The sequence below is a fragment of the Mauremys mutica genome, chromosome 18 (genome assembly GCF_020497125.1).
Source record: "Mauremys mutica isolate MM-2020 ecotype Southern chromosome 18, ASM2049712v1, whole genome shotgun sequence".
NCBI classification, from domain to species: domain Eukaryota; kingdom Metazoa; phylum Chordata; order Testudines; family Geoemydidae; genus Mauremys; species Mauremys mutica.
The window spans coordinates 26,201,395-26,224,882 of NC_059089.1; the positions used below are offsets into that span (position 1 = coordinate 26,201,395).

At 45.3% G+C, this 23,488-nt stretch overlaps 2 protein-coding genes across 12 annotated transcripts in view; one reads left to right on the top strand and one right to left on the bottom strand.

Moving 5' to 3' along the window:
* DENND1A (DENN domain containing 1A) overlaps positions 1-1,334 on the bottom strand; it is a 363,162-nt gene extending 361,828 nt beyond the window's left edge. For all 7 annotated transcript variants that reach the window (XM_044992540.1, XM_044992536.1, XM_044992539.1 and 4 more), the window contains exon 1: positions 1,115-1,334. In XM_044992540.1, coding sequence (XP_044848475.1) covers positions 1,115-1,131 — 17 coding nt within the window. In that variant the 5' untranslated portion in view covers positions 1,132-1,334. The remainder of the gene's footprint in view (positions 1-1,114) is intronic.
* Positions 1,335-1,377: 43 nt separating this feature from the next.
* LHX2 (LIM homeobox 2) overlaps positions 1,378-23,488 on the top strand; it is a 79,617-nt gene continuing 57,506 nt past the window's right edge. For 2 of the 5 annotated variants that reach the window (XM_044992549.1, XM_044992550.1), the window contains exon 1: positions 1,379-3,274. In XM_044992549.1, coding sequence (XP_044848484.1) covers positions 3,266-3,274 — 9 coding nt within the window. In that variant the 5' untranslated portion in view covers positions 1,379-3,265. Of the gene's footprint in view, positions 3,275-14,406; positions 14,553-23,488 lie in introns of all 5 variants that reach the window. The other 3 variants (XM_044992551.1, XM_044992552.1, XM_044992548.1) reach the window with 3 other exon arrangements.

The window sequence follows — 23,488 nt, forward strand, 5'->3', positions numbered from 1 at the left end:
CTCTGTACCAGCTGAAGTTTCTTAATAGATTTAACATGCAATCCTATGTAGAATGTATTGCAGTACCTAATCTTGAGGTGACAGAGACACGGATGAAAATTACAATATGTAGCCACAAGAATGGACACAACCTCCTAGCTGTCCATAGATAAAAAATAGCTGACCAGTCTGTAGCTGCTACCTGATGTTTGCACATGCTAAACAAGAGGGGTGACAAATTAGAACTCTATGCAACCGAACAGGAAAGTGCCCTGAGAAAGAAACAGCAATCACCCAAAGTACTCTGTAAAGTAAGAACAGAGCCACCTGATCAGCCCCATTCACCAATATTACTGTACACAAACATGTCAGCACCCTCTGGATGAGAACAGGTTTCTCATGCACAAATCTGCTTCTCAGACATTTATGATCTTAGCTTTTCTAAAAATCTCAATTTATTCACGTTCTTAGTTGTTTTAATCTGACAGCCCTGAATATGAAAGCAAGGCTTACCAAGCTAGCACCTCTGGCAGGGCCCCCATCTTAATGGAATCTGCTGTATGCAGAGGGGAGATAGCAGCAGTTTCAACCCAGTACTCCCCACAACCTCTATCCCCAATTTCCTTAAAGACACCCCCCCCCATCCATACTCACACCTCTCATTTTCTAGGCCTGCTGGCTGAGGGCTCAATCCTTCCCTCTAGCCTTGACTAGAGACACCCATCCTAAGCAGGGAAGATAGAGGCCTCTTGTCACCAGCTACCCCCTTCACCCCTAGCACCTGAAGAGCGAGGGCTGCCCCCCTGAGGACATCCCCGCCTCAGACAGCCCTGTCCCGCAGGCCTGCAAACGGACAGATTTCTCCCCCCATGATGCACACAAGGGACACCGTCCTCAGCGTCTGGCCCTACACACCCACCATTGTGGGCCCGGCAGGGAGGGGGCATCCTTCAGGCAGGGGGCAAAGGGGATGGAGGAAGCTCCCCTCCCCTAGGGCCTGCGAGCTGGGCAGGGGGGCTTCCCCCCTTTGCCCTCCTCTCCCCTCTCCTGGGGCCTGCAGGCTAGGCAGGGGGGCTCCCCCCGCCCTCTCTTATGGGCCTGCAGGCTGGGCTGAGGGGCTCCCCCGGGCACTCACTTGATCCTGGATCCCATGGTCTCTGGGGGGCCGCATGGGCCCGGGGCGGGGGTGGAGGGGCTCGGTGGGCTGTGCTCTCTCCTCCGCCTGCCCCTCAGACTCACTCCATCCCAGCCAGCGCCAGGGTCGCCCAGGCAGAGTCACAGCGCGGCGCAAAGGCTGCTGGGAGCTGTAGTGCAGCGGCCTCGGCCCCGGCCCGGAGGAGCAGCGCGAGGACTTGGCTTCCTGGCTCGCCGCCGCGCCTGTGTTGTCATAGCAACGCAGAGCAAGCGCGTGCACATCGTTCAACCGTAGTCAACGTTTCCTGAGGGGAAAGAAGACCCTGCCCCACACACACTCTTAAACAGGGGGCGGCCCCCTCAGAGAGTCCTGCCAGAGACACTCATAAAGAGGGACCGGGACACCTCATAACTGGACCTACCTCCCCATACTCCATAGACGGGGTCAGGACCACCACCACCACCACCACCACCTCTCGGCTCCAGGCAGCGACCCTCGGTTTCTCAACCTTTGCGATACCAGGGATTGGCTTGCAGCCTTCCTAAACTTTTAACAGGGAAATCTCAGGGACTGGAGCAGGTTCACAGACCAGTCTTTGAGAAACACTGCCCTAGAGCATCCCATAAACAGCGGCTGGGTTCCTCTTCTTGCACACCTTGTAAACATTGGCTGGGACCCCCGAACAGCCTGTAAACGGGACCTGAATGCTCCCTGAAATATCCCACAAAAAGGAGCCAGGCACACAACGCCCTGTAAATATGGTTGAGTCCCTCCATAACACAACATAAATAGGGGCTGAGAAGGGATTGAACCTTCCTCTCAAAACAGACTCATCATCTCATAAATAAGGATTGATGAATTCCCCCAGCCTCCAATAGATACAAAATACCCCCCATGTACAGGGACTGGAAAAACCTATCCCAAGTAGCAACACTGGTTTTGGAAACAGGATAGAGTTTCCAAGGAGAAAGAAATTGTGAGCAGGGATTCCTGTTGAACCAAAATGCAAAAAATTGCAGAGGAAGTTGCAGAAATCAAAGCTGTCCAAGAGACAATATTAGCCGTCCAGAAGGAATAATCAGAGAAGAGGAAGACGATAAAATAGGATCTGGAGGTTTTTTAGAAGGAAGTGAAGGCAGAGATGAGACAATTCAGTTTAAAATAAATATTCTGCTGGATCAAAAATTACAAAGGGTCTGGACAGATTCTGAAACCCATCTACAGCATGCCCAGGCAAGACTGGGAAACAGGATAAAATAAGTGATGGGCAACTTGTTAGTCTCTAAGATGCCACAAGTACTCCTGTTCTTTTTGCGGATACAGACTAACACGGCTGCTACTCTGAAACTTGATTATTGTGGCCCAAATACATTTCCAGGATATGGGAAGTACCCTGAAAGCTCTGGCCAACTTGGAACTTGTTAGAGTAAGAGATGAGCTGCAGCAAGGAATTAAGGAGCTGGAAAATTAGCTAGAGAAGAAACTCCAAGGGTTGCAGACCATTGTGGAAACCAGCTGCTGGGATGAGGAATCACGCGACCTACAGCACATGTCGAAGATAGGACATTTACAAACTTTTCAACCCCATTTGTACACCAAGGTAGCCCAGCTAGGAGGGATCAGACAGTCCCAGTTCAAGTAATACAAAAGTCAACACAAAAAATACAATAGTGACCACTGAAGGGAAAACTTCGTGGGAGGCTTCATGGTCTAACTTTAACATCATATCTCAAATAAATGAAGGGGGAGATGAAGAGAGGGGTGTTTTTAATAGCTAACTTGAGTGCACCAGATCTGATGATGCTCCAGAAAAGGACTGAGTTATCAAGAGATGTCAGAAGCAATTTGGAGCTAGCCATCAAACTAATCTGGCCAGGACTAGGAGGAGAAGGGAACAAGAGATCCCACCTTAACTGGCAGAGGGCCATATGAGATTGTTGTCTGGCAAAGCCAAATACCACTGGGGGACAAACTGGAAATGGCGCATTTTATTGATGCTTAACTTGACATGCTCTTGCTAATTAAGATCACCAAAAGGAAACCAAGGACACTGTTTAGTGGTGATATTTGCTGCAGCACTGAAGTCCTTCCAAGCAACAGCCAAGCAGAAAAGAAAGTAGTTGCTAGTGAGAATGACAGAACCTCTCTGACATGAGCCCTGTAAGTACAAATCTGTTTTTAACATGCATGATGAAAAAGAGGATTTTTGAGTCATGACATTTTGAACAATTAGGCCGTCTTTACACTTGAAAGTTTTACCAGAATAACTATTTCAGTTAGGATTGTGATTTTTTTACCAAAATTATTATACTGATAAAGGCTCTAGTGTGGACACAGTCATGCTGGTATAAAGGTAACTTATACTGACTTAATTATATCTCTTCCCGTACAAGAATAGATATGCTGGCATAAGGAACTTTTATATGACTGCATACACACCAGGGGGATTTGTACTGCTTTAACTATACCAGAACTATACTAGTGAGCTATACCAGTATAGTTAAACAGATACAACTTTTGTGTACAGGCAAGCCCTTATAAAAATTGTTAACAGAGATTGACAATAACAAAAAATAAAGGAAATAATTCTTATAAATGCTGGTGCTATGAAAAAGATTTGCCCTCAAAAAAGAGTGTTATAAATGCAAGCCAGGACAGAGTGTCATAAGTTTGTAAGGAAAGTTCCTCAGTTTGGGAAAACAGGCTGACACCAAACTGAAGGGACAAAGGTTGGTGATACAAGGAGTAGCCTCACAAGTTGGGTTTTGGGGGGGGGGGTGCGGGGGGAGGTTGCATTTTTTTGATCAGGTCAGTTGAATAACAGTAATAAGTATAGGAATATTGAAGAGAGTAATAGAAAATGTGCAATGTACAGGACTTGTGGACACTCGCTCAAATGTAACAGTTATTAAACTAGATATATTAAAAATGCTAAGGTCTAGAAGACCCTGAATAAACAGCCTTATTGGGCTCAAATGGAGACAATGACTGAAGAACATGCACTCATCCAAAAAATGGGAAAAATTAGGCTTAAAAATTGGACCTCAAGACCTGGAACAAGAGATCTGGGCAACTGAGATAATGGATGGGGTCATAATGGCTAATAACTATGTAATAAATTCCAGGAAAGGTGTTGTCATAGGATAGCACTGGCCCTTTAAGAGGGAAGAGGCCAGTGCGTTTGTGATTGATCATTTGACCCACAATTAGGCTTAAAAAAGGTGCTGGGGCCTTAGTGGGAGAGGGCTTTGAAGGAAGTCATGAGGAGTAGATCAGAGTAGCCTGATAATAGAGTCAAAGAGGGACAGGTGAAAATTGCCTAAGGGGGAGAAAAGCTGCTACACAGATCCAATGAGAGGAGCAAAGGTTGATAGTGAGAACTATAAGCACATTGAGTGTTTTGTATGAACAAAAATAGTAAAAAGGGAACCACAAAATACAAGCCACTGCATCTAGTAAATACTGACAAAAGAAAACAGAAAAACTGTAAGGGGTTGGGGATGGAGAAGTTTTGAAGGCAAACTCCAAGACTTTCTTCTGGAGTTGTTCTAGCCCAGTGCTCTACACTCAAAGAGCTTTACAAACCATTGAGGGATTGTATTAGGAATGTATAAATAATTGATTCTTCAGCCAGTCCTTGGGCCTCAGACATAAGGGGAAAAAGGTCAGAGTTCCATATTCTGTGTAGATTATAGACTATAGAAAATTGAATTAAGTTACTTAGAAGGATTCTTATCTATTCTTAGCAGCAGATACCTTAGTTCTCCACAACGGATCTTAAAACTAGGTATTGGCAAGTAGAAGTGGATACAAAGGACGGGGGAAAGACTACTTTTGCATCTGGAGAAATACTGTGATTACTTCAATTAATGGGTTTTGGCTTGTTTAACACCCCTGCCACCTTTGAGAGGCTTATGGAAGGGTATAGTATGGCATACCTCTCTCACCCTGTCATATAGCTGGATGATATCCTGATGCATGCTAAGACTTTTTTGAGCAGGAATTGATACATGTACACGTGGTCTTTGATAAGATTAAGGGTGCTAATCTGAAACTGAACTGAAATAAATGTAAGCTATTTAAAAAAGATGTGACCAACTCAAGCACACAACTAGTGAGGAGAGATTTACACTGTCAAAAAGACAATTTTAGATGTTTGGGTTTGGAAGCATTATAACACCATTGGATAGGTTGAACAAGCAGGGGAAACCAAGCTGCAAGGCCTTGAAATCTGCTACTTCTCAGCAGAGAGGCAACAGTAAGTACTTAAGAATGTTCAGTGGTTTCCCCCAAAATAAATACAGGTAATAATAAAACCCTATACTGAGGCCTGGTCTACACTAGGACTTTAATTCGAATTTAGCAGCGTTAATTCGAACTAACCGCTCAACCGTCCACACCAGGAAGCCATTTAATTCGAACTAGAGGGCTCTTTAGTTCGAATTCGGTACTCCACCCCGACAGGTGGAGTAACGCAAAATTCGACATGGCTAGCTCGAATTAGGCTAGGTGTGGATGCAAATCGAACTTAGTAGCTCCGGGAGCTATCCCACAGTGCACCACTCTGTTGACGCTCTGGACAGCAGTCGGAGCTTGGATTCTCTGACCAGCCACACAGGAAATGACCTGGGAAAATTTGAATTCCTTTTCCTGTCTGGGCACTTTGAATCTGACGTCCTGGCTGGACATCGGGGCGAGCTCCGCAGCACCTGCAACGATGCAGAGCTCTCCAGCAGAGGAGTCCGGCCAATCCAAGAATAGAAAGAGGTCCCCAGCGTGGACAGACCGGGAAGTCCTGGATCTGATCGGTGTGTGGGGCGAGGAGTCTGTGCTGTCGGAGCTGCGCTCCAGCAAGCGGAATGCAAAGACCTTCGAGAAGGTCTCCAAAGCAATGATAGAGAAAGGATACAGCCGGGATGCAATGCAGTGCCGCGTGAAAATCAAGGACCTGAGACAAGGCTACCAAAAAGTCAGAGCGGCAAACGGACGCTCCGGAGCCCGGCCCCAGACATGCCGCTTCTACGAGGCACTGCATGCCATTCTAGGTGGGTCTGCCACCACTGCCCCACCAGTGACCGTGGACTCAGTGGATGGCATAGTGAACCTGGACAGTTCCTCCTCGATGTTCGCCGATGGGGAAGATGAGGAAGGGTCTGTGGAGGATGGCGCAGGCGACAGCGAACACAAAACCGCTTTCCCTGACAGCCAGGATCTCTTCATCACCCTCACAGAGATCCCCTACCAACCCTCCCCGGCCGTTAACCCAGACTCTGAATCAGGGGAAGGATCAGGCGGTAAGTGCTATAAACATGTAAACATTTATTTTTTATAAAACAGGTATAAAAAAATAGAAATGCTATATATAAAATTTTCAATGAAAAACTATACGAAAAGTAGGTCCACACATATAGGGATTGAACAATAATCCTCCAGGGACAATTCAAGAAAGGTCTCATTTAGGTCCTCGAAAAGCCTCCGCAGGAGGTTCCTGGGGAGAGGTGCCTTGTTGGGTGCTCCGTGGAAGCACACTCTTCCGCGCCAGGACATCCTTATGTAGATGGGAATCATCGCCTCCACAAGCATGGCCGCATATGGTCCTGGTCTCTGCAGGGCTTCCCTTAGCATCCGCTCTTTGTGACTCCGAGGGACCCACATCAGGGTGATCTCGTTCATGAAATGCTGCATCTAATTAGGGCAATTAGTGTATTGTTACTGTTGTGAATGGTTGACTTTTACTTTGCATAACAATGACCCTCGCTTAACAGCCACGTGTTGTAGGCCACATAGGAAAAGCATACATTGATCTTTCCCGTGCACTGGCGGGAGTGGCTGGAAAAGGGTCAGAGTATATGATTTCCAGATTGCCTTTAGCGGGAGGGCACAGCTATCCATTAACTGATAAGCAGAATGTACTGTAAGGCTTACCAGGACTGTCTGCTAGACGGATTCAGCTGTCTCTCCCCACTTGTCCGCTCTCCTGTGCAATGCCGCAGCCAATGAGAGCGTATTCCGAAATCTCGAACTTGTCCTGAGATCTCGTGAGACTTGTTGCCCTGTATGGTCTTGTTCAGAGAAACTGACTAGACTGTGTTCACTGTTCGCAAACATGTATCTGTTCAAGGAAATCAGTTACTTTTCCCATCACACAGCTTCGGCTCTTTCCCGGACTGCCCCGGCATCCCCCTCGCAGAGGCTGGCGCAGATTAGGCGGCGAAAGAAAAAGACTAGGGACGAGATGTTTGCGGAACTGATGGCCTGCTCCAGAGCCGAGGCGGCAGAGCAGAGACAGTGGAGGGAGACCCTATGTCAACAGCATCGCACACACATCGAACGGGAGGATAGCTGGCGGCAGGAAGACCAGCAGGCGACTCAAACGCTGCTTGGCCTAATGAGGGAGCAAACGGACACGCTCCGGCGCCTTGTTGATGTTCTGCAGGACCGCAGGCAGGAGGACAGAGCCCCCCTGCAGTGTATCTGCAACCACCCTCCCCCGCCAAGAAGTCCTGCCCCCCCTCACCCAAAAGTACAAGACGGAGGGGCGGTAGGGGCCGTGAGAACTGTCACTGCACCACTGCATAGCGCTAATGTATCACACACCTCTCACGCTATACATTTGTAGAAGTGCTTCCCTTACAGGCTCACCCAGTCCCAAATCCGAGTTTCATCCCCCCACTGTGTATTAGATTATTAAAAGCTGTTTGCTGTTATTCACTGTTTCAGTCACGTCTTTCGTGTCAGAGGATTTTTTTGTGTATGGGGGGGGGGGAGGGGATTTATAATTGCACGGTATAGCCTACATTACCAGGGTACAGACTTGGGGGCATGATCAACTGCAGGGCACACACACACTGCAGTCAGTAGGCACCAGGGTCACTCTGTGTGGTGTATGCTGCCCCGGGTCATTCTGTGATGTGTGTGCTTGTCCAGGGTCCTAGCGCCTGCCACCCCCTTAATGTTAAGGCACGCTGCCCTTACCATGCACTTCCACCGTAGCACCGAGCCTCTCCGCTGCCCTGAGCCCCAACAAGAGCCCTCATCCACGGACAGATACTCACCCTTCCCCCACACCCCTCACCCCTTCCTACGCCCAAACCCGCAGCCCACTGCCGTCATCCAAACCCCTATCCAAAGAAGGCACCACTCGCCCCTTCCTGCAAACCCACCCCTTCCTGCAATCCCTCCCCTTCATGCACAACCACTTGCAACCGTCCCCCACCCCAGAGACCTATGTAGGAGCAGGAGGATGTCATTCCTCTATGGAACAAGCGGTCTGTACATCAGTGCACACCGTGCCCAGCACAGTATGCGTCCATGTTTCAACACCTGAACAGAAATGCAAAGTAAAACAAAGATTTATTAATAATGAGTGTAACAATTAATTTGCTTTAAAACGTGCTTTGGAAGTGGGGGAAACTTGGAGAATGGGGTATGTAACCGCAGATCGAAATCGACACATACAGACACAGGCCCAGGGTCAGTTTCTCTTGAAAGCAAGTGGAGAGTCATAGGTTACTCTGCTCTCCGAGGAAACTTGCTTTCAAAGCCTCCCGGATACACAGCGCTTCCCGCTGGGATATTCTCTCGGCACGGGTGTCTGGCTGAGCGTAAACTGCAGCCAGGTGATTTGCCTCAACCTCCCATCCGGACAAAAAGGTCTCGCCCTTGCTCTCACAGAGATTGTGTAGCACACAGCAAGCAGCAATAACTACGGGGATATTCTTTTCGCTGATGTCCGAGCGAGTCAGTAAGCTCCGCCATCTCCCCTTGAGACGTCCGAAAGCACACTCCACCACCATTCTGCACTTGCTCAGCCGGTAGTTGAAGAGTTCCTTCTCTCTGTCCAAGGCGCCTGTATAGGGCTTCATGAGCCAGGGCATTAGCGGGTAGGCTGGGTCCCCGAGGATCACTGTAGGCATCTGCACATCCCCAACCGTTAGTTTGTGGTCCGGGAAGAAAGTACCTGCCTGGAGGCGTTTAAACAGACCAGAGTTCCTGAACACACGCGCGTCATGAACCTTGCCCGCCCACCCAACGAAGATGTTGATAAAACGTCCCCTATGGTCTACCAGTGCTTGCAGCACCATTGAAAAGTAGCCCTTTCAGTTAATGTACTCGCTGGCCTGGTGGGCTGGTGCCAGGATAGGGATGTGAGTCCCATCTATAGCCCCACCGCAGTTTGGGAATCCCATCGCGGCGAAGCCATCTATGATGTCCTGGACGTTTCCGAGAGTCACTATCTTTGAGAGAAGTTGCTCAACGATTGCGTGGGCTACTTGAATCACAGCAACCCCCACGGTAGATTTGCCCACGCCAAAGTGGTTCGCTACTGACCGGTAGCTGTCTGGCGTTGCAAGTTTCCAGAGGGCTATGGCCACTCGCTTCTGCACACTCAGGGCTGCTCGCATCCGGGTGTCCTAGCACTTCAGGGCAGGGGACAGCAAGTCACAGAGTTCAAGGAAAGTGCCCTTACGCATCCTGAAGTTTCGCAGCCACTGTGATTCATCCCAGACCTGCAGCACTATGCGGTCCCACCAGTCCGTGCTTGTTTCCCGGGCCCAGAATCGCCGTTCCACACCATGAACTTGACCCATTGCCACCATGATCTCCACGGCGCGGCGTACCCTGCTTTGTGAGAGGTCTGCGCCACTCTGTGAATTCCTGTCCTCACCGCGCTGCTGGAGCCTCCTCGCCCGATTTCTCAGCAGCTGACTGTGGAAGAGGTGGACGATAAGGTGCGAGGAGTTGACAACGGCCATAAGTGCAGCGATGATCGCAGCGGGCTCCATGCTCACAGTGCTGTGGCGTCCGCACTGTAACCGACCAGAGAAGGGCGCGAACAGATTTCCCGCCGGAGCTTTCAGGGAGGGAGGGCGTGATTGACGGTTCAATGACAACAGTTACCCAAAAGCACCCTCGACACATTTTTCCCCCAGGAGGCATTGGGAGCTCTACCCAGCATTCCAATGGGCAGCGGGGACTGTGGGAACTGTGGGATAGCTTCCCACAGTGCACCGCTTCCAAAGTCGACGCCAGCCCCGTTACTGTGGACTCAGAAATTCGAATTAGTGTATTTACTGTGGATACACAAATTCGACTTCATAAGGTCGAATCCACAAATTCGACTTAAGTAGATTCGAAATAGTCTTGTAGTGTAGACAAGGCCTGAGACAAACTTTAGCAATATGCCTTCTGTTCTTACCATATTTCTGCCCCAAGTGGGAATTCAGACTGACCCTGGCTGGGTAAGTCAGGTTCAAAGCACTTCTACTTAGCCCCTTGAGCTATCCAGCTGGTATGAAATATTCAAGGCTACAAACCCTGTTGGCTCCTCTGTCCATACAGGCTCAGTGTAATCCTCTTGCCATGTGAGCCTTAGCGGTGCTCGGCAGCACACCTAACTGAAAAGACAAAATCTCTTTGCCAGTGTTTTAATTTGATTGCCCCCAAAAGGCTAGTAGGTGCATGCACTCTGGAATAACTTTTAAGCATTTGAGACCCTGGAGTGATGATCTCAGCACTGGTTTGATCTCTCTGTGCACAAAAAATTACTGCCAAAACATGTCAACTTTAGAAAAAGCTGTTGGGGGGGGGGGGGAGGGCTGTACATCGGGAACACCTTGTTCATCATATAGTCCCAAATTTGGTTTACTGATCAAACCCTGTGCTTCAATGAGATATACAAAATTTGAAGACATTCTGAGTAACTTTGTGGATTTTAGAGCACTTAGGCCTGGTTTAAACTACAGTTAGGTCGACATAAGTCGCCTTTGTGTCAACCTATTTATGCATGTGTCTGCATTCAAATTTGCCTCCCACCAATGTATGTGCCCCATTATGAGGATGCAGTAACACCACCTCCACAAACTGCGTTGAACTGTGATCAACATATAATGTCAGTGTAAACACTGAAGGACCTATGTTGACCCTAACAATCCTCCAGCAGCTATTCCACAGTGCCTAACAGTGACTGCTCTGGTTACAATTGTTAACACTGCCCAGGGATCACAAAGACTGAAAGCCACGCACACCCCTTAAAATTTTTGCATATTTTTGAAATGCGTTTTCCTGATTGTCCAGGTTGGCGAGCACATCTAGCAGCTCCGCCTTGTTGTTTGCAACTGACCATCCAACCATGGTGCCTATGTGCTCTAGATGTGCTCCTGCCTGGAATAGACAGAAGCTATTGGATCTCTTGAGCCTGTAGAAAGGAGAGACTGTGCAGACACAGTTACAGACCTATCAAAGGGTCCCGACGGCCACCAGCCCCACGCCCAGGGCTCTGCTTCCGGCCCTGTGCTCAGGGTCCCAGCAGCCGCCGGCTACGCGCCCCGGGCTCTGCTCCTGGCCCCGCACCTGGGGTCTCACTGGCCCCGCGCCTGGGGCTCTGCTCCTGGCCCACACACGGTGTCCTGGCTGCAGGACCTGCGCCCAAGGCTCTGCTCCCAGACCCAGCTGTGGTCCCAGCCACAGCCCCCCTTACCCTATCCGTGTCCCCCCACCTTCCTGGAGCCACAGCCCAGTCTGGGCCCCAGATCTGGGGAGAGGGGGTGCAGACAGGGGTACGTGGGTTGCAAAGTAAAAAGTTTGGGGACCACTGGCTTTCAGCACCCCCATTGTAAAAAGTGTTCCAGCACCACTGACTCTCTTGTCATTTCAACATCACCAATGGTAATTCGCTGGTCAGGAAAGACTGTCCCTGCTTGCAGCTTTCTGAACAGTCCTGTGTTGTTAAAAATGTGAGCATCATGCACCTTCCTTGACCAGCCCATACTAATAGCTGTGAAGCATCCCTCGTTATCCACCAATGCTTGCATAATCATAGAAATATATCCCTTTCTATTTATGTACTCTGTGGTGAGGTGGGTTAGGGTCAGAATAGGGATTTGTATGCCATCTTATTGCCCATTGCAGTTTGGGAACTCCATAGCTACAAATCCATCCATCATGTCCTGCACATTGCCTAGAGTCACAGTCCTGCTTAGCAGGATACAATTAATGGCCCTGCACACTTACATGACAACAGCTGCCACTGTGGATTTTATAATTCCAAAGATGACGTTGCAAGCTTCCACAATGTGACCACCACTCACTTCTCTATCAGTGCAACTCTCATTCTGGTGCCTATGCACTGAAGGGCTGGCGTGAGCTCAGCACATCGATCCAAGAATGTGGCTTTTGACATCTGAAAGTTCTGCAGCTGTTGTTTATCATCCCAAACCTACATTACGATGCAATCCCACCAGTCAGTGCTTGTTTCTTAGGCTCAGAAGAGACACTCCACTATCTGCAGCTGCTCTGTGAACACCAGCGACACAACCTTGAATTGGTTTTCATTATGTCCCTTAGCAATCTGTCCTCAAAGAAATTGTCATGTCCCATGTTGTTGCAGTGCTTCCTGCAGCTCTATGAATCCTGGAGAATCATTCATCCTGTGTTTGCAATGTTCATGACAATAGTGCAGAACTGTACAGGCTCCATGCTTCTGTCAGAGAAGGCAGACAGGAACAAGTGCTGCACAGGTTTATGAGATTTTAAAAAAAGGCAATTTTTAAAAAATTGTGAGATATGAATGGCATTATGGGATGGATAAAAAGTACTATGATGGAAACTTGACCCCTAGCTTCCAGAGTATGACTCATTTCTACCTCACAGCATATTACAAAAATCCCTCAAAAGGCAAGCACTCCTGGTAAGTACGCAAAGCACCGACACAAGCAGCCAAATGTGCACACGCATGAGCAATATACTAATAGCAACAGCTTTATGCTGACATTACTTGTGTTGTCCACAGATTGTAGTGTAGACGTGACCTTAGAATCAAGCTTTAAACAGAAAATTAGTCTTAATTTTAACTGTAGCAGAGCTGGCTCCCCACTATAATGTCCATCAGGCCATCACTAACAAGTTGTACATCTGGGTGATTTCTTTACACTACATGGGATTATGGGAAGGGAAAGTAGTATCATATACTGTAATGCAAATGCCAGGTCAATAGACTCTTTGCCTCTGAAGTCAAGGAAAGAAAGTACAGTGTTATAAACTAGTTTTTGAGCATGCAGTAGAAGGAAAGGAACAGACAGAGCCACATACACAATTTAAATGTATAAAATAACCAGTCTAAAATGGATAGAATTATTTCAGGTTTAAGGAGGTTTTGATTGTAAACATAGTTCTGACGTGAATTGCAAGTAGAGAAATCATGTGTCAATATTTAAATAAGCAACATAACAAAAAAGGATCACAAATAGGGAGTGGCAACTTAATATATTTGCCAGGAAGGATGAACTTTGTTTTATTTGTATAAAGAATGGTTCTGTTATGGATGTATGCAAGAGTGTGGTTGACTTCTTCTGTTGATTCACTTTGTTAGCAACGCTTCAGGAAGATACTAACTGAGCCCTTACTTTGGCTGTGTCTACATTGAGCTTTTCTTTAAAATCCCCCACAGTGGTAGCAACAGAAAAAGTCCCAATGTAGACCAGCTGGTAGCACAGGGGTAGACAACCTATGGCACAAGTGCCGAAGGTGGCACGCAAGCTGATTTTCAGTGGCACTCATACTGCCTGGGTCCTGGCCACTGGTTTGGGGGGCTCTGCATTTCAATTTAATTTTAAATGAAGCTTCTTACGCATTTTAAAAACCTTATTTATTTTACATACAACAATAGTTTTGTTATATATTAAAGACTTATAGAAAGAAACCTCCTAAAAATGTTAAAATGTATTACTGGCATGCGAAACCTTAAATTAGAGTGAATAAATGATGATTCGGCACACCACTTCTGAAAGGTTGCTGACCCCTGTGCTAGCATTTTGACCACCATGTCATCTAACTCAGCCCAGAGCAGGACTAGTGCCTGTCCAAAACACTGGGAAAAGCCTATCTCATTATTCACAATGAGAGGACACAAGGCAACCCAAAAAATTATGAAAAAACAGAAGTGTGGAAATATTTTCTCTCCATATGCCTAATATTCACTTGTGTTCCATACTGTAGAGCATCACTTTTTTCACCTCACCTGGTTTATTTATGTAAACAAGCTGCTCATTAAATAACACAAATTGCATTTTCTCTAATTCTGTTGACAGCATTAGTGTCTGTAGCCAGCACACTAGTTTGGTGGTAGTTGTATTATGTTTGTGGTGCAGTTGATACAGTGGAGCCCCTCAAGAAAGGGAAGGGTTTAACCACGCAACACAACTGTTACAGCAACGCCTGCTGGCATAGTCATAGACCAGCTTTGTCAATGTCTCAGAATAGATGAGCTGATTAACTGTGAATAATCTTCCCAGTACAGATGATCCATTTAACAGCAAACGAAAGGGCAGCAGAAGGGGACCTTTAAGGAGAAAAAAATAATCCAGGAATTAAAGGATGGGTGAGAGCCCCAGGATACTACCCAGACTATCTGAAAAGGCTCAGTTCACTGCCTCGAGAGGTAAGAAGGAAGTCATGAGGAGTAGATCAGAGTAGCTCTGGGTCAGATTTGGATGAGTGTTGCAGAACCTATGTTGAGTGCCTGAGGCACTTTTGGCCACAAATACATGAGAAAATAATTACTGCTTCTCCTCATTCAGTGACAACCCCTCTGAAGCATACTCTGACCTGAATTTACTTGGGAAAATGTCTGTTACATCTTAGCCACCTGGAGTGGCAGAAAATGAGGAATGTTCGACTTTTTGGACCAGCTTTTTCTTTATCACCATAAAGGCTCTAATTCCATCATACAAAATCTAGTACTAACTGAATAATATTGAGGACAACTCACGTATAAATGCCTCAAAATATATCAGTAGCTGAAGGATGGGGCAAACATCCACCAGAGTTTGCAAACTTATCCAAAGCTTATCAGAAATATTAAAACTTATTGGATCTGCAAAACTGGGCTGGGTTAGGGTTAGGGTTAGGGCAAAAAAATGTCTTGTCTCTTTCTTCCCTGATTCTTGGATGAAGTAATGTAAAATTCTGTGGTTTAATTTAACAAAGTCTGTTTTGTCCAGGGTGCAACTTGTCTAAATCTCAACTGAAATTTTGAGACAGACTTAACCATAAACCACAACTTCATCCATACTATCCAGATTACTATGACTTCTGCTATCATTTTGATTAGATTGTATGGTTATACACTATATAACAATATTGTATTGTTAATCTGTAAAGTAAGTCTCACTTTCTCTAGCTCTCTCTTTAACACAAACATGGACACATATGCACATACTTACTCTTTTCCTGCCAAACTGGTAGATATCTTTCAACATCTGATTTCTGTCAAATGCAAGTTGTTGTATCATCCTTGAACCTGGAAATCTCTTTACCACATGATATGCCTCATTATTTATGGATTAGCTCATTGGCCCATCTAGCGCTGTATACAGCCTCCAACAGTGACTTGTACCTGATGCTTCAGAAAAAGAAAAACCTTTTCACAATGCCCCAAAACTATTTTACATTTGGTGTTGTGGATTGTTTACCATTGGAGAGATCAGCTGACACCCTGAAACATGAGAGTTGATTATCTCAGCATCTGTAACTATAGAAGTTGATAGGAATTGGGTAATACAGGGGTCGGCAACCTTTCAGAAGTGGTGTGCCGAATCATCATTTATTCACTCTAATTTAAGGTTTCGCGTGCCAGTAATACATTTTAACGTTTTTAGGAGGTCTCTTTCTATAAGTCTTTAATATATAACAAAACTATTGTTGTATGTAAAGTAAATAAGGTTTTTAAAATGCTTAAGAAGCTTCATTTAAAATTAAATTAAAATGCAGAGCCCCCCGGACTGGTGACCAGGACTCAGGCAGTGTGAGTGCCACGGAAAATCAGCTCGCGTGCTGCCTTCGGCACTCGTGCCATAGGTTGCCTACCCCTGGGGTACTATATACTTGTTTTCTGTTATAGGTGAAGAAACAACCATCTATAATTTGAGCAGACTGAAATGTTGCTAATATATTTTGGGGAGTACAGAACAAGGAACAACAGTCAAAATGAGAGATGAGGATATAAATAAAATTTTTGCACTGCTACAGGCTGGGGACCAACTGGCTAAGCAGCAGTTCTGCAGAAAAAGACCTGGGGATTACAGTGGATGAGAAGCTGGATATGAGTCAGCAGTGTGTCCTTGTTGCCAAGAAGGCTAATGGCATATTGGGCTGCATTAGTAGGAGCATTGCCAGCAAATAGAGGGAAGTGATTATTCCCCTCTATTCGGCACTGGTGAGGCCACATCTGGAGTATTGCATCCAGTTTTGGGCCCCCCACTACAGAAAGGATGTGGACAAATTGGAGAGAGTCCAGCGGAGGGCAACAAAAATGATCAGAGGGCTGGGGCACATGACTTACGAGGAGAGGCTGAGGGAACTGGGCTTGTTTAGTCCGCAAAAGGGAAGAGTGAGGGGGGACTTGATAGCAGCCTTCAACTACCTGAAGGGGGGTTCCAAAGAAGATGGAGCTTGGCTGTTCTCAGTGGTGGCAGATGACAGAACAAGGAGCAATGGTCTCAAGTTGCTGAAGGGGAGGCTTAGGTTGGATATTAGGAAACACTATTTCACTAGGAGGGTGGTGAAGCACTGGAATGGGTAACTAAGGTGCTGGTGGAATCTCCATCCTTAGAGGTTTTTAAGGCCCTGGCTGGGATGATTTAGTTGGTGTTTGTCCTGCTTTGAGCAGGGAGTTGGACTAGATGACCTCCTGAGGTCTCTTCCAACCCTAATCTTCTATGATTCTATGATTATACAACCCATTTTAGAGGTGTGCAAATCGAAGCACAGAAAGATTAAGGCCCACATTTTCAAAAGTGACATCTAAGTTTAGGTGTCTGATTTAGACAGTAAAGGTTACATTTTCAAAAGTGGCCACAGATTTTAGGTGTCCAATTTGAGACACCTTGGGCTGACTGTCAAAGGAGTTGCACACCAGCAGCTCTCATTAATTTCAGCTGGAGCTACAATTGCTCAGGACCTCTGAAAGTCAGGTTTTAAGTAACTTAATTTAGACTCTGAAATTGAGGGACTCAGACTTAACACTTTTGAAAATTTAAACCTTAACACTTAAGTTTTGCATTCGACATTAATAGGGTTAAAGTATGGAGATTCTCCACTAACTCAGTGAGCTCCAGTTGATTTAAAAAAATGGGTAAAAGGCCATCATTCTGAATGGTAATTAATCTTGCACTTTCATATCACACCATATGGTGCATACACTTAGTAAAAGATCTTTAGATTTTAAGGTTTGCTATTCTTAACCTAAATAAGCTGTCTGTTACAGCTGTCCCCCTGCTGGATTCCTTTCCCCCCCTCTCCTTTCCGTTTGTGCTAAGTGGCCGCCCCCCCGGCCATTGAACTGACCAAAGTCACAGCCTGGCCCTGCTCATGGAGATGGCTTGTGCAGACTGACTGGAGCCATTGCTCTGCTCAGGGAGGGGGACTTCTTGCTCCTTTGTCTAGCTTCTTTGTTCAGACCCGGCTCGGTGTAGGGTGCTCTGCCCAGGAATGCAAGACCTAAAGTGGCCAAATAGCTGAGTGTATGAGTCATACCTGTGGCTCAAAAACTTGCCCAGGCATGTTCTGTGCTCACCTGCAGCCTTCTCTCCTCCCCTGTAACAAGGGGAACCAATCAGAGTTACTGGCGGGAAGCTGCCTGAGTTTGCCTTTAAAACCAGACATTTTCTGATCAGACCCCCGGAGAGGTTCCTGCATTGCCACCTGGTCTGATCAGCTAGGGGTCTTTGGGGGGCCCTCTCCCCGCTCTTGTTTGTTTTTGAGCGTACCTCCGTTTTTAAACTCCCCTCCCACGAACAACGAATTTTGCCTGGAGATCTCCTGATTATTGTAAGCGAATCGAGTCCTCTCTGCGTCCTCTGATGCTAAAACTGCTGTTCCTGTTGCTGCTTTGGGGATTGGTAAGAAAATCCTCTTGCACACTCCCCTTGTTCTAACTGCTGGCTTTCTTTCCCCAGTAGGCAGACCCAAGTTAACTCCGTGGTCTGTGCTCTGTAACTGCTCTGCTTCTAGCTCCGCAGCGCCTTTGCTGCTAGAAATAAACCTGTGCCACTGCTAAGCTGTGCCTCCCTGGACTCTATCCTGGGCAGCCTACTTGCAGTCGTCCCACTGCTGCAGCCACCACCTTAACCCCCCCCTTGGAGCTGTATCCTGGGCACACACCACTCTGCCCTCTGAAACTACCCCTAGTATAAGGTGCACCCATTAGGTTAGGTTTAGCCTTTAGTCTAGATAAATTGTAATTTCATTTTGCATAGCTGTGGTTAAGTTAGGTTTAGAAAATTGTTTGCATTGTACTCTGTAAGTTAGGCTTAGAGAATTGTTGTATTGTGTTTTGTAACTTGCTAATTTGTGTAGTCTTGGTTAAGTTAGATCATAGATAAAGACCTTGCTGTGTTCTGTATAATTGTGTTTCCCCCGTTCTCCCCATGCCCCCCCCCCCGGACTTCCCCAGTCACTTGCTGCTTAAACTTACAGCCTGTCTGTTCTCTGTGTCTCCCTGACTTGTTGCAGTCTCTTTGCTGCTTAAACTTACAGCCTGTCTGCTCTCTGCGTCTCCCTGAGTTTAAATCTCCCTCCGCAGTGCCTCTGCCTTTGGTCTCCGCTCCACCACGTGCTCCTCTTCTCCTATCTCTCTCTCTCTCTCTCTTTTTTAATCCCCTCCCCTACGTGTTCACCCCGCTCCTACTGCTGCCAAACCTCAATTGTATTGCTGAAATCTAGCATAAAACCCCATTGGTTACCCTTTTTCTCTCTAACACACCTCACATTTTACATTTACACCACTGTAACGCATTTTTACCTAGAGTTGTTGGTTATTTAACACATTTTTCCCTTAACTGTTAGTTGGTTATATGCTACTGTGACACACCCTTTACATAGAAATTGTTAGCTACCTGTTACATTTATACTTCAGTGTTAATTGGTTACCAACTGTATTGTACCCCATTGTATTGTACCCCACTATTGAAACCCCCTATACTATTTACTAAAAGAAACCCCTCCCCAATTGTCTACCTTAACAAACCCCATACCCCTCACTATTGAATTTTCCCTGTTTTTGCATTTTCTTAATAAAGTTTATTTTGCACCCCACCAGTGCAGTAGTTGTCCCCCAAGATCTCCTACCTGCTGGCAGGGTCACTGTCCAGAGCAGACATGAGGAGCACAGAAAAACTGTTATGGAAAACATGATAGAAAAAGAGTGCACATTGTAGAGGGGAAGGATGCTCTTATGATTAAGGCACAAGACTAGAAGTCAGAGGACCTTGGTTCTGCCACTGACCCATGGTGTGACTGTGGGCAAGTCAAGCCCAAATTTCTAAAAGAGGCCTCTGATTTTGGATGCCTCAATTTTTTGAGTACACCACTTGACACTTAATGGGCCTGATTTTCAGAGGAGTTGATCACCTGCAGCAGCTCACATGGATTTCAGTTTAAATTGCTGGTGTTCAGCATCTCAGAAAGTCAGGCCCTAAGCCATTATAATGGAATTGGTACTAAAAAGCTTTAAGCTACAGTAGCATCCAGTTTGAAAATTCAGTATAAATCTCAGCAAAATAACAGATTTCTTTGGAATCTAAAGTGTAGGGAGTGTCTCTTACATATGCTGAAATCATATAGTCCAAGAAGTCCAAGATGGGCAACCATCTTGTCAGAGCCATACTGCAAGAATCAAACAGATCCTAATGGGACTATGTAGTCAGCAATACCAAGCATAATCTTGCAATGAAAGGGAGAGTTCTTTTCTGACTTAAAGTAGATTTATGTCTTAGGAAATTCCACAACACATTTGTTTCTAGGGAAGGCTTACAGTTTCCCTTGCTAACGGACACCTCTCCATGCCAGGAAGCACAAAGTGTGGTGAGTGCCTGGTCCTGCTCCTTTTGAAATCACTGGCAATACTCGCATTGAATTCAGTGGGAGCAGAATCCAGCCTGGATGTATAGCACCAAGGGGATTAAGGGTCCTGCTGTGAACAAAAGGAAAGAGCCAGGAGCGGCTCTAGGTATTTTGCTGCCCCAAGCACGGCAGGCAGGCTGCCTTCGGCGGTTTGCTTGCGGGAGGTCCCCGATCTCATGGATTCAGCGGCAGCCTGCGGGAGGTCCGCCGAAGCCGCGGGACCAGCGGACCCTCCGCAGGCATGCCACCGAAGGCAACCTGCCTGCCGCCCTTGTGGCAACCGGCAGAGCACCCCCCGTGGCTTGCCGCCCCAGGCACATGCTTGGCATGCTGGTGCCTGGAGCCGCCCCTGGAAAGAGCAAAGGGAAATGGAAGTTTCTTCTAGAATACAGACCTATTTCTTCACTTGCAAAACAATACTCTAAGTGCTACCTAAAGCACTGTCACCAAACAGCAGTCAAAATGAAAGACCTGGGGATTAAAACAAACAAAAAAAAGCCAAAAATATCTGTCAGATAAAAGGCAGCTTTCTTCTTAATCTCAAAAAATCACACTGATATTTGTATAATATCCCAAACCAAGATCACCTTCCCACAGAAATACTTGCAGGAGTGGAGGAGGAAATCCCTGTAAGACTCCCCTTTATAGAGTTTTCCTGGGGTCATGCTATCACCATTATTATGTATTTCTATTATGGTAGTACCTAAGAACCTCTGCAAAGAACCCTGTTATTATAAGCACAGTAGAGATAAGTAATAAAAAAGATACTCCCTTTTTCAGAGACCTTTCGGGCTAGGGAGGTAGGTTTTGTATCATTACAGAATGATCAGTGTTGTTCTCCTAAGCACCTGTGAGCTCTGAGTCAGGTTAGATTGATTTTGAACTTTACAACATGAGCCCATCTCTAATTTCTATTTAATCACCAAGTTCAGATTGGACAAATACATCTGATATACCTTCCTGTGATTTATAATTGTCCCTCTGGTTAACAGTATACCTTTGAATGTCATTGTATGGCTGGATAGTGTCAAGAAACCTTTGTACATCTCCTAATATAAGAATTAGGCTGGCCATCTCCCAATCCACAGCCATCCCTATTTCTAAGTTAAGCATTTATTTGATTTTATTTTAGTCATTTATGTCTCTATGTCATCTAAATAGATAGGTGTACCCTGTACAATATGTAATATATTTAATTTCACTTAATCTGAAATCTGTTGAAGTGGTTAGCATGAGAGATTGGAAGTCAAGGTTCCTGAACTGGATTTATAGCTCTGCTACTGAATTGCTGTGTGACCCTGGAAAAAATCCCTAAGGGCCTGATCCAAAGCCCCTTGAAGTCAATATGAATCTTTCTGTGACTTTAAGGGGCTTTGGATCAGGCCTTTGGCTCAAAGGAAGTGGGAACTGTAGGTACTGAGCACCTCTGTAAATCAGACTGTGACTGTTTCAGTTTAGACACTGAGAAACAGAAGCACCCAAAATTAATGGACACTTTTGAAATGTGGGCCTTAACTTTTCTGTATGCCAATTTCTCTGTCTATAAAATGAGGCTAGAAATATTTAACTACTTAACAGAGGTGTTGTAAGGCTTAATTGATGAATGTTTGTAATTTATCTTCAGATGATGGGGCCAATTGTTATTGTTGATTTTTCCTATTGTCTCCCATTTTTATTTCTGCTCTTTTTTTACATAATTATTTTTCATGGCAAACTTTGTTTCTTATTAAATGGTAGCATTCTCTCTTGCAGATGAAATTTGCTTTATGTTGATATTCCATTGACCACATTTTGCTATTTTCCTCAGACTGTGAACCTCACAGAAATACTTCTGGTCTCAGTTATGAAATCACTACTCATTGACACTATTTTTATAGTATTATGTCTAGTTTTTCAGTGTACATAGTATTCTGTGGGATGCCATCAAATGATATCATGTGGGTGTGTAGACAAGTTTTTTTCATCTGGGGTGGGGGTTAGTTTCTGTCCCAAACTCAATGTTTCCTTTATTTATTAATGCAATTACTAATTTTGGGGGGGTTGAGGCCTAAATCCTCTCCAAGACCTAATTTGTCTATGCCCATCGACATACAGCAGTGTAGTGTGGCACTGCCTTGCCTCTCAGTGCACCACAAGTTTAACTAAGCATATCTGGCCACCATGAGTTAGCTTTTTAAGTAAATTAATTTTGGATACACTACTTTGGTACAGCTCTGTCCCAGAAACCTCATTTAGAATCATTCTTGCTAGTCCGCACACCCATCCAAGCTGAATGCTACAGTGTGTGGACAGCCTGCCTGACAGGACTTTAGAATCAAGAAGTCTGGTTCCCTGGACTACATCACTAAACTCAGATACTAGAATACATAAATCCAGACAACAGAATCTCTCTTCTCTTCTCACTCTATAGAAGAAAGTGTATTACTAAAATACTTTAAAATGGGTCTGATTCACATGTGCCTTCTTATGCACCTTATTGGTCTGGATTTAGATATTCAATTGACTTCTGTTGGATAAATATAGAGAACACCTTCTATGCAGTCACTACCAATTATCAATGTGTTGCCATTTAAATGCTCCATAGACAGTTGTAGATTTTTTTGTTAAAATTTACAAGTTAAATTACACAGAAGTCTTTGAATTGGTAATAAAATACCCTATAATAATTAACGGTGAATCACCCACCAGAAAATGATCATACATGTTACTATAATTCCTAGATTAAGCCTTCCAGGAAATTAACTTGTCAAAGAAGGACCAAAATCCAGGCAATTTGCTTCCCTTGTGAACTCTCTCTCATATTTGGTTCTGACAAAGATAGATTCGTTATTTTGTATGGGAAGATATTGTATAAAGTACATACACAAAGATACAAAACCTTCCCTGTTACATTGCACATTTCAAGAGAAGGGTTATCACATTGTCAGGAGACTTCTTTTTTAAAGATGCTGTTCATTATTGCAAATCTGCTGTCTGCTGCATGCTGTTCTTAAATGACTCAATATCTGTGATTAACTTTTTATTATTATAAAAAATAAAACAAATGTAACTAGATCTTAAATATAAAATAAGCCCCTTTCCTCCCAGTTCTGCATAGCAGTGCAGCAATATTATGCATACTTCCTGTATAGTAAATAACCTGTAAGTAAGTGGTAAAATATATTTCCTTTTGCAGTGTTTGAAGTACCATACACTGAATGACCTTTTCATGCCCCACTCACAAAGGAGTAAGAAATAACTACTTTTATTTCTAAAACCTATGATTATACCAATAGCTATAACTCAAGCTCACAAAATCCCTTCATATAAATAGCCATGCTGGAGACTCATTCCCCTAAAGAGCACAGGATGATTGACCTGAAATGAAGCCTCCGCTTTATAGTGAAAGGAGATCTAAATATGTGGAACATTTCCTAGGGTTACTGTCTCTCAACAGACCACTTCTTCCCCCTCTATAGAACCCTTTATTAACAG